The sequence below is a fragment of the Bos indicus genome, chromosome 12 (genome assembly GCF_029378745.1).
Source record: "Bos indicus isolate NIAB-ARS_2022 breed Sahiwal x Tharparkar chromosome 12, NIAB-ARS_B.indTharparkar_mat_pri_1.0, whole genome shotgun sequence".
In the NCBI taxonomy this organism is placed as follows: Eukaryota; Metazoa; Chordata; class Mammalia; order Artiodactyla; family Bovidae; genus Bos; species Bos indicus.
In genome coordinates this window covers 47,451,778-47,467,697 of record NC_091771.1, presented here as the reverse complement: position 1 = coordinate 47,467,697, position 15,920 = coordinate 47,451,778, and the positions used below count along the sequence as shown (strand labels likewise).

The 15,920-nt window shown below is 36.5% G+C and overlaps 1 protein-coding gene across 3 annotated transcripts in view; it reads right to left on the bottom strand.

The window, feature by feature from the left end:
• The window catches only part of PIBF1 (progesterone immunomodulatory binding factor 1), a 230,594-nt gene that overhangs the window by 95,842 nt on the left and 118,832 nt on the right, over positions 1-15,920 (bottom strand). For all 3 annotated transcript variants that reach the window (XM_070800340.1, XM_070800339.1, XM_070800338.1), the window contains exon 11: positions 5,473-5,638. In XM_070800340.1, coding sequence (XP_070656441.1) covers positions 5,473-5,638 — 166 coding nt within the window. The remainder of the gene's footprint in view (positions 1-5,472; positions 5,639-15,920) is intronic.

Here is a 15,920-nt window from a genome sequence, read left to right as displayed (position 1 = left end):
TTTAGATATGAAGAGAAAGCTCAATGAAGATGACCGAAGAGGTAAAATACATTCGTTCCTAAGGAAAATAATTTGTTTTGAACTGAAAATTATGAAGCACCTTTTTATATAAATTGAAAAAAATGTAAAACTTAGCAATAGTTGTAGGAGTAACATTGGCATTTGCTTGTTAGAATTCAAAAAATGCAATAATGCTATACTCCTCACCTAGGTGGAGATTATTTATCTAGTGATCACAGATATTTGAGAAAGACTTGCAAAGCTGTGTGTAAAAATTACATACTCGTAATGAGTCCTTCAGTTTTCTACCACAGACTGTTTCATTTACCCAGACCATGGTTTTAGTTAAGATTTTTGGTTTGCTGAACAATCATAAATTCAAAGCAGCAAATCAAAATGTAAATGTGAAGTGCTACTTGGAACAGTACCAGAAAATACCTTTGTATAGAAAGAAAGGATAAAAAATTTATTAAAAAGACATACAAAAGACATGGAAATTGGAGTTATTTTAAGTAGAAGAAAAAAGCCTATGTTTTCCTATGGTAACTCACTGAAGAAATCATTAGGGTGACAATAATGAATTCACCAAGAAGGAGACATTTCTAGTGACAAAGGAATGCTTTAATGCTTACATTAAATTGCAACTATCTAGAAAGTTTACTTACTAGTACAGACTAAATTATGGGGTGGTATTATACTTACTTCTTAACACAGCATAAGGAATGCAGTATTTCCTGAGAAGCAGTTGAATATTATGGTAAGAATATGGTTTGAAGCCAGAAAGATTTGGATTTCAATCCTGGCTTTGACACTTACTCATTGTGATCGTAGGTAATTATTCTTTCTAGGCCTACCTGTGTGTTGTTGGAAGCATTAAATGAGAGGATAAAGTCACAGTGTTTAGCAGAGTGACTAGAATATAGTAAAAGTGCTGAAAAATGCTATTACCACTGCAGGAAATACAACTATGAGTACCCTGTATTAAATGGCTCATAAAGATGAGATGTACTGCTTTGCTGCTGCTGCTGCTAAGTCGCTTCAGTCGTGGCCGACTCTGTGTGACCCCATAGACGGCAGCCCACCAGGCTCTTCCGTCCCTGAGACTCTCCAGGCAAGAACACTGGAGTGGGTTGCCATTTCCTTCTCCAGATGTACTGCTTTAATTATCCTGAATTCTCTATTATTAAGCAATTTTGAAGAAAAGTTATTTTCTCTAATGACATAAAGTTTACCTTAACAAATGTATGTGACTGCTTCCTGCAATAGGGAGAAAGAAGATATGGAAGATCTATTTACAGCTTTTAACAAGCAGAAATTTTGATTTAATTTAATTTCATCTCATTTTCCTAAATTATTTCCATCAAAACTCTCTCCCAACTCCAAATAAACTAATAATCATCCCCTACCCTCTAAATACATTCCTTTGGAAGACGGAGAAAGAGTAACACAAAAGTTATATCTGTAGGATGATTTCTAGTGTCCTTGATTGGATCAGAAAAAGAAAATTCCTGTTGTAGCATTAATTCTTGCTGGTTGGAAATGCTTTCTAGAGAATTTATTATAACAAAATCACTGCAAAGTGAAACAATCTGGGGATTTTAGAGAGTTCACTAAGTTGGGATGTAATTCATTAAGAATCTGGTTGCCGGTGATACATTAATGCCTTTGTCAGTAGAGAGGCTCAGTAAGGACAGTGTTAAATGGTGGTTCTCACACTTTCCCAACAAAACTACGAAAGAAAAACTGCAGAAATGGATATATGAAGAGACAAAGAACTAAAATGCTGGAGACTACATATTTCATAAAATACTATTTTAAGAAGAGACTGAAAGGTAGTATTAAATTGAGAGATACAATTTAAAATTCTCATTCATGACAGAAAGAAGAGAGGGCCAGAAACTTTTGACTTGGGGTACCTTTCAATACCTCTGGTACACCACAGTAGCGGATTCTCTTTTATCATGGATTTGTCTGAGTGGCTGATGTGAATAAATTTATTACAGTTTCTGAAAGCCACTGAAGAACATGATTATTGGACCTATGGAAGGCTATTACATTAAAGATTCTTTAGGGAAAAACCAATCTATGAACATGTGAGTTTAATCATGAATGCAAAAAATAGGTCAACTGCTTTTAAGAATCCTTATTAAATATCAAACTCGCACAGTGGATATTTCCTTCCTTTAAATAACAGAATGATAATACACAGTTATATAAAATTATATATATAACATACATAAAATGAATGAAAACACAAAATTATAGGTCAATAATTGCTCTAAAAAGAGACAAAAATATAAAGTCAGTGTTTTTTAAAGTAAATTTTGCCATTTATTTACTTTCGGCTGTGCTAGGTCTTGTTGCTACACGAGGGCTTTCTCTGGTTGTGGTGAGTGGGGGCTACACCTAGTTGTCGTGTGTGGGCTTCTTATGGCGGTGGTTTCTTTTGTTGCAGAGCACAGGCTCTAGGTGCACGTGGACTCAGTAGCTGTGGAATGGGCTTAGCTACCCCACAGAATGTGGGATCTTCCTGAACCAGGGAGCGGACTTGTGTTCTCTGCACTGGCAGGTGGATTCTTAACCACTTGAACCACCAAGAAAGTTCTAAAGCCAGTTTTTTGAAAGCTTTTGGAAACTGATAATTAAGGAAAAAAATAAAACAGACTGTCCCTAAGGCATAAATCAATGAGAATATTGGGTAAAAGCCATCAAAAAGTACATAATTATAGTAATCTTTACCCTTCACAACATTATTTCTCTTTGCTGCTGCTGCTGCTACTGCTAAGTCACTTCAGTCGTGTCCGACTCTGCACGACCCCATAGATGGCAGCCCACCAGGCTCCCCCGTCCCTGGGATTCTCCAGGCAAGAACACTGGAGTGGGTTGCCATTTCCTTCTCCAATGCAGGAAAGTAAAAAGTGAAAGTGAAGTCACTCAGTGGTGTCCGACTCTTAGCGACCCAATGGACTGCAGCCTACCAGGCTCCTCCATCCATGGGATTTTCCAGGCAAGAGTACTGGAGTGGGTTGCTGTTAAATTCATTATAAATGGGGCTTGCCTGGTAGCTCAACTGGTACAGAATCTGCCTACAATGCAGGAGATGCAGTTCAATTCCTGGGTCGGGAAGACCCCCAGAGAAGATATAGGCTACTCACTCTAGTATTCTTGGGCTTTCCTGGTGACTCAGATGGTAAAGAATCCATCTGCAACGTGGAAGACCTGGGTTCGATCCCTAGGTTGGGAAGATCCCCTGAGGGCATGGCAATCCACTCTAGTATTCTTGCCTGGAGAATCCCCATTGACAGAGGACCCTGGTGGGCTACGGCCCATGCGGTCGCAAGGAGTCAGAAACGACTGATTGACTAAGCATAGCACATCATCAAACCGTTCATTCACTCATTAAATATTTATTGAGCATCCACTATGAGTGAGGTGCTATGTTAGGCACTGATGACAATAGTAAGTAAATAGTCCCTGTCCTCTCAAAGATCCTAGTTTAACAGAGGAGAAACTGTAAAGAAATTCCCCTAACGCCTCAGTTTTATCAACCCAAGTTTTTACAATCATAGTATTTTTCACAAAGGTGTTTCTCCATGTAAGGCCTTTATACAAGAGAGCTCAATAATTACTAGTCACCTGCATCCACAGACTAAGTGGGTAGCTCTATGGAAAATTGGCTTTCATATTGCAAGTTGAAACCTTTAGGAGGTTATGAAATCAGTTTTGACTAAAACCAGCTAAAAACAATAAAATAGAATGGTTAAAACACCAGCACTGCGTGTTTTAAAGTACTGGTTAATGAAATATTTGTTTCAGTACACAGAGAGGGCAAGTGGCTTTCTACTTTCCTAAATATAACCCCTCACTCCCCCCAAACACATCCGTAAGCACAGCCATCTGATGTGGAAAGAAAAAGAAATTGCTAGGAATTACAAAACTTAAACCATAAAAAATTTGCAGATGACAAATACCAAAGCAGAGCTAATCTAATCTAAAATGTGTGGGAGAGTCGCCTGTAGCAGATTGTGACTGCAGCAGTTTCCCAAAGAAGGTACCTGAAAAAGTTTTAAATGCAGAACACTGGTTTATTTAGAAGTAGGTATCATCTACAATTTTTACTCGTGTTTCTTTAAATATGTGTTATTTAATTCACATTGTCTTTATGTTTTTCCCTAAGGCTTTATTTTCTGTAAGACTCTTTACTTTGTTATTTTTGTTTTTTTAAACAAATATTTATTTATTTTGGTTGCCCTGGGTCTCAGGTGGGGCACATGGGATCTTTGCTGCACCACGCAGATCTTTCACTGTGGTGCACGGACTCTCTACTTGTGGTGCATGGGTTCCAGCGCGCAAGGACTAGATAGCTGTGGTGTGTGGGCTTAGCTGCTCCGTGGTATGTGGTATCTTAGTTCTCCAACCAGGGATCTCACACACGTCCCCCTTGAACTCTGAGGTGGATTCTTAACCACTGGATGACCAGGGAAGTTCCTTTTGTTTTGTTAATCTTAATTTTACTTATCAGAGTACTTTTCTAAAATGTAGTCTCTGGAAGTTTATTGTAATGAATACTTACATCATTAATTAATCACCCTAATGATATTATTGCGTCTTTCATTCAGCATTTTAAAGAAGAATTTTCTTGATTCTAAAATATTGAAGAACATGATTGCACATAATCATACAATGTATGAATACAGCAAAATTTATAATTTTAACATATTAATCAAAAACTGTTTAATTATCTATTGTTGGACATTTAAGACACTTCCAGTTTTTATGATAATAAATAATGCTGTGATACACACAAAAAACATAAAACCTTACTTGTTCTCAACAAGCACCTCATTGTTCCTTTAACTAAAATTACTTGATCAATTTTTTAAGGACTTTAACACAAATAACCATATCATTCTCTAGAAGGGATGGTCCATTTTCTACTTGAATGAGATTTCCCATTTAAGGGGACTTCTGCCAACACTAAAAACAACAAACAGACCTATGGCAATTTGCATTTCTTTTCTTAGAGGCTGTCCATTACTTCTTTCCACCTTTTTATCTAAGAGGAAGATACATTCTCTTGATAAGAGATCTTTAAAAATTAAAGACACAGCTCCTTCTCATACATAACACAAATATTATTTATAAAGCTCAATATGAAATATGGACTTCCCTGGTGGTCCAGTGATTAACAGTCTGCCTGCCAATGGAGGGGACACGGGTTCAATCCGTGGTCCAGGAAGATTGCACATGCCGTGGGGCAACTGTGCGCCAGGACTACTGAGCCCAACGTGCCACAATGGCCTCAGTTCGCCCCAACTAGAAGAAAGCCAGTGTGCAGCAACAGAGACCAAGCACAAACAAAATTAAATGAAAAAGAAAATCATTTTTTTTAAAAGCTGAATATAATATAGACCTTATGCTTACAGAGCTTACATTCTATGCTAATTTTAAAACAAAAGCTTGTATATGTACCTCTAATTTTTTCTGGTATTTTTCACATTCCAACTGACACTGTGTGAGATTTCTTGCAGTCTCCTCTTGTAGAAGTTGAGCACGCTCACTTTCAAAAGATTTTATTTTACTTTGATGGAGATATTCTGTTACTTTGCTTTCTGCACTAAGTTGTAGTTCTCTGTACCTGAAGAAAGAAAACAATTATGAAACAATAAAGAAATCTCAATTTATAGAAACATAAGCAGTACTTCTGCCTGTTCAATATCCCTATATTATTATTCAGTTAATAGCTTTTATTTATTCAGCAAAGCTTTTGTAAATAATTTAGATGGTCGTGTGTATGGAAATATGCTAAGTCTGGGGAAACAAAACATGTTGATTAAACTTCCTCTACTGCTCCCTTTATTTTCATTCTTCCCATTCCAAAATAGTTATTACCTATTATTATTATTTTGCAAGATAAGCATTTAAAATAAAAATGGTAAGAACAAGGTTCAGTTATTACTTAAAATGACTTAATTTCCATATATTTCATAGGCTTTCTTAAATCTATAGCACTGTTTCCAACCTTGCTATTTCATTCTAAGTCTAAATAATATTAAATGGAGAAGAATGGCATGAAATATATGCATTAACTTGCAATTCCTGAGACATATATAAAATAAATTTTTAAGCTAGTAAATATAGATTTGATTTGTATAAGAAAACATAATGTACAAATTACAAAGGTAAATATATAACAATAAGCAGTCTATTACAACACAGATAAGAAACATTCTCTTCATTCCATAGGTATAACTAGTAATAAAAACATTTCCATTTAAGATATAAATCACTGCATATTATAGATCTGAAAATGCTTCAAGTTGACTATGTTCTAACAGAAAGCAAAACAAAGACATAGTATGCTTTTTCAGGGAGTTATTATGAACCCGGTATAATGCTAGATGTTCCTAAAATTCGATTTTTTCAAATATTTATTGAGCTAGTCACCATGCCAGGCAAATATGTATACAGTGGAAGACAATTTTTTTTCCCCCTTTAAAGAACTTATTTTGGGGGAGTTCCCTCATGGTCTAGTGGTTAGGATTCGGCATTTTCATTGCCAGGGCTGGTCTTCAGTCCCTGGTCCAGGAACTGAGACCCTGGCTGGGGAACTGAGATCCCACAAGCTGCATGGTGTGCCAAAAAAAAAAAAAAAAAAGAACTTAGTTTTCTGGGGAAGAGATGTAAAATATGAAAATTCAATAGAACAAGATAAGTGCTTCAATAAGGTAAACCCTAGGTTTGATGTGTACATACAGGAAGAAGAATTAACTCAGTTTGTGTAGATGTGTGTTTGAGTACACAGCAGGAAGAAGTCCAAGGTGGAAGTGCTCTAGAAGTACAAACAAGAGTACACGCAGGCCAGAGAAACAGAGTATAGTCTGTTTCATCCATGGCATCTCATTTAATCCCACAACTCTATTAGGTATTTTGCAGATGAGAAACCAGAGATTCAGAGATTAATTCATTTCTTCAAGAGGAAGAACTTCCTGGTAGATTTCAGAGGGGGTCTCAAGTCCAGCTATGTTTGACTTCACAGTAATGATCTTTCCACTGCTACATAAGAACCTTAGCTGATATTTCTGAAGTCAGTTAAACTTTCAAACGTGTTTTAAAGGAGGTCGCTTCACTCTTGTGACAACAACATTTAAAATATAATGAGAGAAGTACCTTATCACATATATGAAAGGTACTTGTAACCAGAATCTCTAAATCAAAATCAAAATCCCAGAAAATGGTTTTTTGTAGAAATTGACAAGCTGATTCTAAATAAACATCTTCTGAAAATACTAAAAAAAAAATATATATATATAATGAGAGAAGACAGCATTAGATTCTTGCTACAGGCTACTTCACTCTTGGTACTCTCGAATCTTTCTTTATTTACAAGTATGTCACATTCAGAGTGGTGGAAGCTCCATTCAGGCCTATTGGTACACATCACTTAATACACATCAAGGCTTTAAGGTGAATGTCAGCTTGTGTGTTTAACTTTTTGGGAAGTCCAGGCATTAATTATATATATATAAAAGAACAGCTAGGTCATATGGTCACTCAGGTTTTAAGCTTTTTGAAGAGCTGCCAAACTGCTTTTCAGTGTGGTTGCACATTCTCACCAGCAATTACGAGGGTGGTAAATCCTCCATATTCTAATCAAAACTTACCACTGTCTCTTGGATTATAGCCATCATCATGGATGTGAAGCAGTAAAACAATTACTTTAGTCAAAAATATTAATTAAACAATTTACTGACATGAAAATGCCCTGAATTCCCTGGGGTAAGTTGTCTTATAAAACATAAATGTATAAAACATATGAAATCCATACCTATTTGTATGCTAAACTATGGGGCACACTAGACCTTATTATTGAAATAAATACGAAGTCATTTGGAATGTGATATTTATCTTTAAAAGAGTTTGTTCTGAAAAAATTAAAATGCAAAGTTTGCCTTTTTACGATCCAGGACATTGTGAGTAATTCTGAGGCCAACTTCAAACAGGAAATGAAAGACTTAGCTTTTAGATTACACCTGCTCTTCTTATTCATTATGTGGCATTTCAAAGTTTCTTTTAGCACTATTAATCTTCCCATTTTACTACACAGTTAAGTAAAAATTTGAGGATGTTAAGTTTAATAAAATGACACATGAACCAAATGCTAATTCTAAAGGACTCATCTATTCTCATGTCGTTTACACAGTAAAGGAAAATCTGGCTCATACAAATCATTATGCCTTTGTAATAATAGTTATTATTTTAACTTAAGTTGAACTGTGAAAACCCTTTAGAAACATCAGCGCCGCAAAGGCAGTTACAGTGTGAGGAAGAGATGGCGACCAGGGTACAGGCTGACAATTCAGCTGACTTCCTCCTACTTGTTTTGCTAATATAACCTGTCACATTTTACGCTGTTGACTCAGTTTTCTCATCTTCTCCTCTTAATGTGAAACTTTTATTTGAATGAAGGCAATATTATTAATATGTTCGCAAGTTTATGTTCGACATTCTAATTCAGCATAGTAACCTTAAGAGGTCACATTTCTTACAAAGTTTATCAGCATCTCCAGCTACAGTCACCCCAGGTCCCTGGTTTGACTAGATTAGTCTTTATATTAGCTAGGTTTTTAGTTTGCGTAAGACTTACTCATAAATCACACTACTTTAAAAATAGTACTAGACGTAGAATGAACTGTTTGCTCTTAAGGAATAGTCATTGCAACAGACTTTAAGCTGGACAAACAAGGAGAATTTCACCTGTGAAAAGGTGAAAATGAGCAATTAGACAGGGAACAACAGAGTTAACCCATAAGAAATTCTCTCAGCTACAGTGAATAAACTTCAAGCAGCACTGCATATTCTGCAATGCTGAGAAATAACTGCAGGAGAGACATCAACAGAGAATTCTGTTCTGAGAAACAGGAGAGCTCATTTGAACAAAAGCACTAGATAAAACACTAAATAACAACAGATCTGCATAACAGTATTTACATCAGCAGTCTTTACATATATACTATGGTGAAAGTTTGCTCATTATACTCTCATGTATTAAGCCAAGCAATGTATGTTTACTCCCATCTCTATCAACAAGGTTATCATGGGTAAGAAGGTCAAAAGTGAAAATGTTAGTCACTCGGTCGTGTCCAACTCTGCTCTCTGTCCATGGAATTCTCCAGGCAAGAATACTGGAGTGGGTAGACATTCCCTTCTCCAGGGGAGTTTCCTGATCCAGGGATCAAACCCAGTCTTCCACATGGCAGGCAGATTCTTTACCGTCTGAGCCACCAGGGAGGCCCAAGAAAGTCAAAGACTGCTATAATTAGTAATCTAGTTTTTACTCCAATGAGTAACAGCAGCTGATCTTTGAATTTTTATCCACATAATGTTCATGGCTTCCCAAATATTAAAAGTGGATGTGGGACTTCTCTGGCAGTCAGTGGTTAAGACTTCGTGCTTCCAATGCGGGGGCATCGTTTCGGTCAGGGAACTAAGATCTCACATATCCAGTGGTAAGGTTCCTGTAGTTACCAGGACCAATGGGTGGTCCTTCCATTAGGAAATCCTGAGAGCTGGTCCAATTTAGAAGTAAGGTAGTGAAGCAGCTGAGGCAAGGCACATACAAGGAAGACTGGTAAAAGAAGCTAAGCAAAGTCATAGGATTTCCAGTTACAGGCAAGTGTTCAGGGAGGGATTTTTAGTAGCTGGGCATCAGTTAGATCAAGTTTTGAGAGGAACTCTGGGTCAATACAGAGAAAATACTGGTGGGGTTTTAAGAATATATGGGAGCAGGAAGTCATGGTTGAACCACTAAATCCTCTGTGTGGGGAGGAGAAATTAATTCTAAACTGCACAAGCAAATGGAGCACAGACTGCTGATGAACTTTCTACGTGTGAAAAAACAAAAATAAAACCAAAAAAGAAAAGTGCTCAGAAACAGAGATGGGCCTGAAACTTCAGATAGGGATTACACTGTGGGAAACTGGATTAGACAGGGACAGAAGCTGTCATCTCTGATAACTGAGAATCAATTTTGTTTACACGGGTAGGACATCAATCTCATTTTACTCTGGTGTTTCAGGCCCCTCCTTCTTACTCTTTCAACAGGCTTCACTGAGTTGACATTCAGTTTCCTTTGAAGTATTCATTTTGGTTGAGCTGATAACTAATCTGTACCTTTACTTTCTGTGCCTGCTATGGGGATAAAACTCATTTTCATTCTGTTTAGAGAAAATTTTGGTTGTGCTTCTAGACCTGTTCTACTTGTATTACCAGCCCTGAACCACATGCTGAAAATGCTCTGGATGAGTCACTGACAGTTAACCAAACCTTCTGAATCATTCTGCTAATTAATTAAGAATTCAGGAAAAATACACACACACAAACCTGTTGATTTGGATTTTCTGCTTCTATGAACTGAGAAAAAGCTAATTATCTTAGGTCAAAGATACTAAGCCACTGATTTTTCAGTTATCCCTAAAGGTTTTCTTGCTCTCAATAGTATCTATCTGTATATCTATATTTATATATCTGTATCTAATCTTGTATTAACTAGTATTATTTGTTGTTGGTGTTCAATCACTAAGTACTGTCTGACTCTTTGTCACCCTGTGGACTGCAGCATGCCAAGCTTGCTGTGCTTCACTATCTCCCAGAGTCTGTGCAAACTTATGCCCACTGAGTCACTGATGCCATCCAACCATCTTGTCCTCTGACGCCCCCTTCTCCTCCCGCCCTCAATCTTTCCCAGCATCAGGGTCTTTTTCGATGAGTTGACTCTTCATATCAGGTGAGCAAAGTATTGGAGCTTCAGCATCAGTCCTTCCAAGGATATGCATTTAAATATGTAGTATTATATCAATTACATATTTAAAACATGAGTATGGAGTAAGCTTTTAATTTTCTCTTTCAAATAGGCTGTTTTATATAGGGTTAACTTTCTATTAACCAGAATATGTCCTTTTGTGTGTGTGTGAGTGTGTGTGGGTGTGGGCAGGCCACATGGCATGCAGGATCTTAGTTCCCTGACCAGGGACTGAACCTATGCCCCTGCAATGGAAGCATGGCGTTTTAACCACTGGACCACCAGGCAAGTCCCAACCAGAATATTTCATTCCACAACATCTAATTCATTTAAAAATATTTATTGTGTATCTAAGTGTGGTCAGGTTCTATTAGGACACCAGAGAAGCACAAATTGCACTACTACTCTAAGGAACTCACATTATAATGATATGAGGAAGGCAAACAAATGTAAAGTGATATGGTAATAAATTATAATAATAATAATAGAGTAAGGGAAATATGGAGATGTCAGCGATGGTGTTACTTTAAAGGGGTTGGGCAGAGAAGGTGGTATTTGAGCAAAGATATGTATACCAGAGTTTACCAAAACCTATATTTCAGAACTAAAGTAAGTGATTAATATAAAAAAAATATATACTGACCATGCATCATATTCAAGACTTTAAAAGAATAAAGACTTTTTCTTTTTAAAGAAGAGATACAGTGTCAAACATATGAAGACAATAGAAGTCCTTCACAATGACTTGAAACTTGGTATCTTAAACCAGTAGTTAAAATTACCAACTCAAACCATACTAATGGATTTACTAGACAGTCTCAACTACACAAATTGTAAATAACACAAAGAGAATTAAATTTTTAACAAATGCACCAGTGACATCAGGATAAGTGCTACTACTTCATAGGGCTGGGAACTGACACTTATGTAAACGAACAATTTGATCACTGTTTAAGAAATACTTTGGATTTACTTTTATTCTGAGGTAATCTATAAGCCACATGAGAAATGTCTTATCACTTATTCAAAATGGCTTTACAATTTTTGTGTTGATTATACAAATAATAGATTTATCATAGAATTTTAGCAAATATGGGAAATAGAAAAAAATGTCAATCATAAGCTTATGATGATAACTACTGTTTATATTTTCATACAGCTCTTTCTTCTCTGCACAAGTAAATATTTTCAAGGTTTTAATTTTTTTAATTTATTTTTTTATTGAAGGATAATTGCTTTATAGAATTTTGTTGTTTGCTGTCAAACCTCAACATGAATCAGCCATCTGCTAAGTCACTTCAGTCATGTTCGACTCTGTGTGACCCCATAGACGGCAGCCTACCAGGCTCCCCCGTCCCTGGGATTCTCCAGGCGAGAACACTGGAGTGGGTTGTCATTTCCTTCTCCAATGCATGAATGTGAAAAGTGAAAGTGAAGTCGCTCAGTCGTGTCCCACCCTCAGCGACCCCATGGTCTGCAGCCTACCAGGCTCTTCCGTCCATGGGATTTTCCGGGCAAGATTACTGGAGTGGGGTGCCATTGCCTTCTCCGGAATCAGCCATAGGTATACATATATCCCCTCCCTTTTGAAACTCCCTCCCATCTCCCTCCCCATCCCACCCCTCTAGGTTGATACAGAGCCCCTGTTTGAGTTTCCTGATCCATACAGCAAATTCCCATTGGCTATCTATTTTACATATGGTAATGTAAGTTTCCATGTGACTCTTGCCATACGTCTCACCCTCTCCTCCAGTCTCCCCATGCCCATAAGTCTATTCTCTATGTCTGTTTCTCCATGGCTGCCCTGTAAATGAGTTCTTCAGTACCATTCATCCAGATTCTGTATTTTTGTGTTAGAATACGATATTTATCTTTCTAACTCATGTCACTCTATATAATAGGCTCTAGGTTTATCCACCTCATCAGAACTGATACAAATGTGTTCCTTTTTATGGCTGAGTAATATTCCATTGTGTATATGTACCACTACTTCGTTACCCATACATCTGCCGATGGACATCTAGGTTGCTTCCATGTTCTAGCTATTGTAAAGAGTGCTGCAACAAACAATGGGATACATGTATCTTTTCCAATTTTGGTTTCCTCAGGGTATATGCCTAGGAGTTGGATTGCTGGTTCATATGGTGGCTTTATTCCTAGTTTTTTTTAAAAGAATCTCCATGCTGTCTTTCATAGTGGCTGTATCAATTTACATTCCCACCAACAGTGTAAGAGCAGTCCCTTTTCTCCACACCATCTCCAGCATTTATTGTTGGTAGACTTTTTGATGATGGCCATTCTGACTGGTGTGAGGTGATATTTCATTGTACTTTTGATTTGCATTTCTCTAATAATGAGCGATGTTGAGCATCTTTTCATGTGTTTGTTAGCCATCTGTATGTCTTCTTTAGAGAAATGTCTGTTTAGGGATTTTTCTCACTTTTTGATTGGGTTGTTTGTTTTTCTGGCATTGAGTTGTATGAGCTGCTTGTATATTTTGGAAATTAATCCTTTATCATTTATTTCATTTGCTATTATTTCTCCCATTCTAAGGGTTGTCTTTTCAACTTGCTTATAGTTTCCTTTGCTGTGCAAAAGCTTTTAAGTTTAATCAGGTCCCACTTGCTTACTTTTGTTTTTATTCCTGTTACTCTAGGAGATGGGTCATAGAGGATCTTGCTTTGATTTATGTCAGAGTGTTTTGCCTATGTTTTCCTCTAAGAGTTTTATAGTTTCTGGTGTTACATTTAGGTCTTTAATGCATCTTGAGTTTATCTTTGTGTATGGTGTTAGGAAGTGTTCTAATTTCATTCTTTTGCATGTAGCTGTCCAGTTTTCCCAGCACCATTTATTGAAGAGGCTGTCTTTGCCCTATTCTATATTCTTGCCTCCTTTGTCAAAATTAAGGTATCTGTAAGTGCATGGGTTTATTTCTGGGCTTTCTATCTTGTTCCATTGGTCTATACCAGGACCATACTGTCTTGACTGTAGCTTTGTAGTATAATCTGAAATCAGGAAGGTTGATTCTTCCAGCTCCATTCTTCTTTCTTAAGACTACTTTGGCTATTTGGGCCTTTTGTGTTTCCATATGAATTGTGAAATTTTTTGTTCTAATTCTGTGAAAAATGCCATTGGTAACTTGATAGGGATTGCACTGAATCTGAATACTGTGCTTGGGAGTATAGTCATTTTCACAATATTGTTGTGAAAATGCCAGAAAAACACAAAACCCAATCTAAAAGTGGGAAAAAAACCTAAACAGACATTTCTCCATTGTTCCTACCCAGGAACATGGAATATTTCTCCATCTATTTATGGCATCTTTGATTTCTTTCATTAGTGTCTTATAATTTTCTGTGTACAGTTCTTTTGTATCCTTAGGTAAGTTTATTCCTAGATATTTAATTCTTTTTGCTGCAATGGTGAATGGGATTGATTCCTTAATTTCTCTTTCTGATTTTTCATTGTGGGTAAATACAAATGCAAGTGATTTCTGTGTATTGATTTTGTATCCTGCAACATTGCTAAATTCACTGATTAGCTCTACTCATTTTTTGATACTATCTTTAGGGGTTTCTAAGTACAGTATTGTGTCATCTGCAAACAGCAAGAGCTGTACTTCTTCTTTTCCGACCTGAATTCTTTCTGCTCTGACTGCTATAGCTAGGACTTCCAAAACTATGTTGAATAATAGTGGTGAAACTGGACATCCTTGTCTTGTTCCTGATCTTACGGGAAATGCTTTCAGTTTTTCATCATTGAGAATAATGTTTGCTGTAGTCTTATCATATATGGCTTTTACTATGTTGAGGTAGGCTATGCCCAGTTTTTGAAGAGTTTTCATCATAAATGGGTGCTGAATTTTGTCAAAGGCTTTTACTGCATCTACTGAGATTATCATATGGTTTTTGTCTTTCAATTTGTTAACATGGTGTATCACATTGATTGATTTGTGTATATTGAAGAATCCTTGCATTTCTAGAATAAACCTAACTTGATCATGGTGTATGAGCTTTTTGATGTGTTCCTGAATTCTGTTTGTTAAAATTTTGTTAAGGATTTTTGCATCTATGTTCATCAGTGATATTGGCCTGTAGTTTTCTTTTTTTGTGTTGTCTTTGTCTGGTTTTGGTATCAGGGTGATGGCAGCCTCATAGAATGAGTTTGGACGTATTCCTTCATTTGCAATTTTTTGAAAGAGTTTTAGAAGGATAGGCATTAGCTCTTCTCTAAATGTTTGATAAAATTCTTCTGTGAAGTCATCTGGTCCTGGGCTTTTGTTTTTTTTCTGAGATTTCTGATCGCAGCTTCAATTTCACTGCTTGTAATTGGGTTGTTCATAATTTCTATTTCTTATTGGTTCAGTCTTGGAAGACTGAACTTTTCTAAGAATCTGTCCATTTCTTCAGGTTATCCACTTTATTTCCATATAACTGTTCAGAAAAGTCTCTTAAATTCCTCTGTACTTCTGCATTGTCTTTTGTAACCTCTCCTTTTTATTTCTAATTTTGTTAATTTGATTCTTCTCTCTTTTTTTCTTGATGAATCTGGCTAAAGGTTTGTCAATTTTGCTTATCTTCTCAAAGAACCAGCTTTTCGTTTTATTAATCTTTACTATTGTTTCCTTCATTTCTTTATTTCTGTTTGGATCTTTATGATTTCTTTCCTTCTACTAATTTGGGGGTTTTTTGTTCTTCTTTTTCCAGTTGTTTTAGGTGCAACATTAGATTGTCTATTTGATGTTTTCTTGTTTCTTGAGGTAGGATTGTACTGCTATAAACTTCCCTCCTATAATTGCTTTTGCTGCATCCCATAGGTTTTGAGTTGTTGTGTTTTCATTGTCATTTGTTTCTAAAAGTTTTTTGATTTCTTCAGTAACTGGTTGGTTATTTAGAAACATGTTGTTTAATCTTCATGTGCTTGTGTTTCTTACAGTTTTTTTCTTGCAATTGATATCTAGTCTCATGGCGTTGTGGTCGGAGAAGATGCTTGATACGATTTCAATTTTCTTAAATTTACTGAGGTTTGATATATGACCCAAGAATTGGTCTATTCTGGAGAATGTTCCATGTGCACTTGAGAAGAAGGTGTATTCTTCTGCATTTGGATGGAGTGTCCT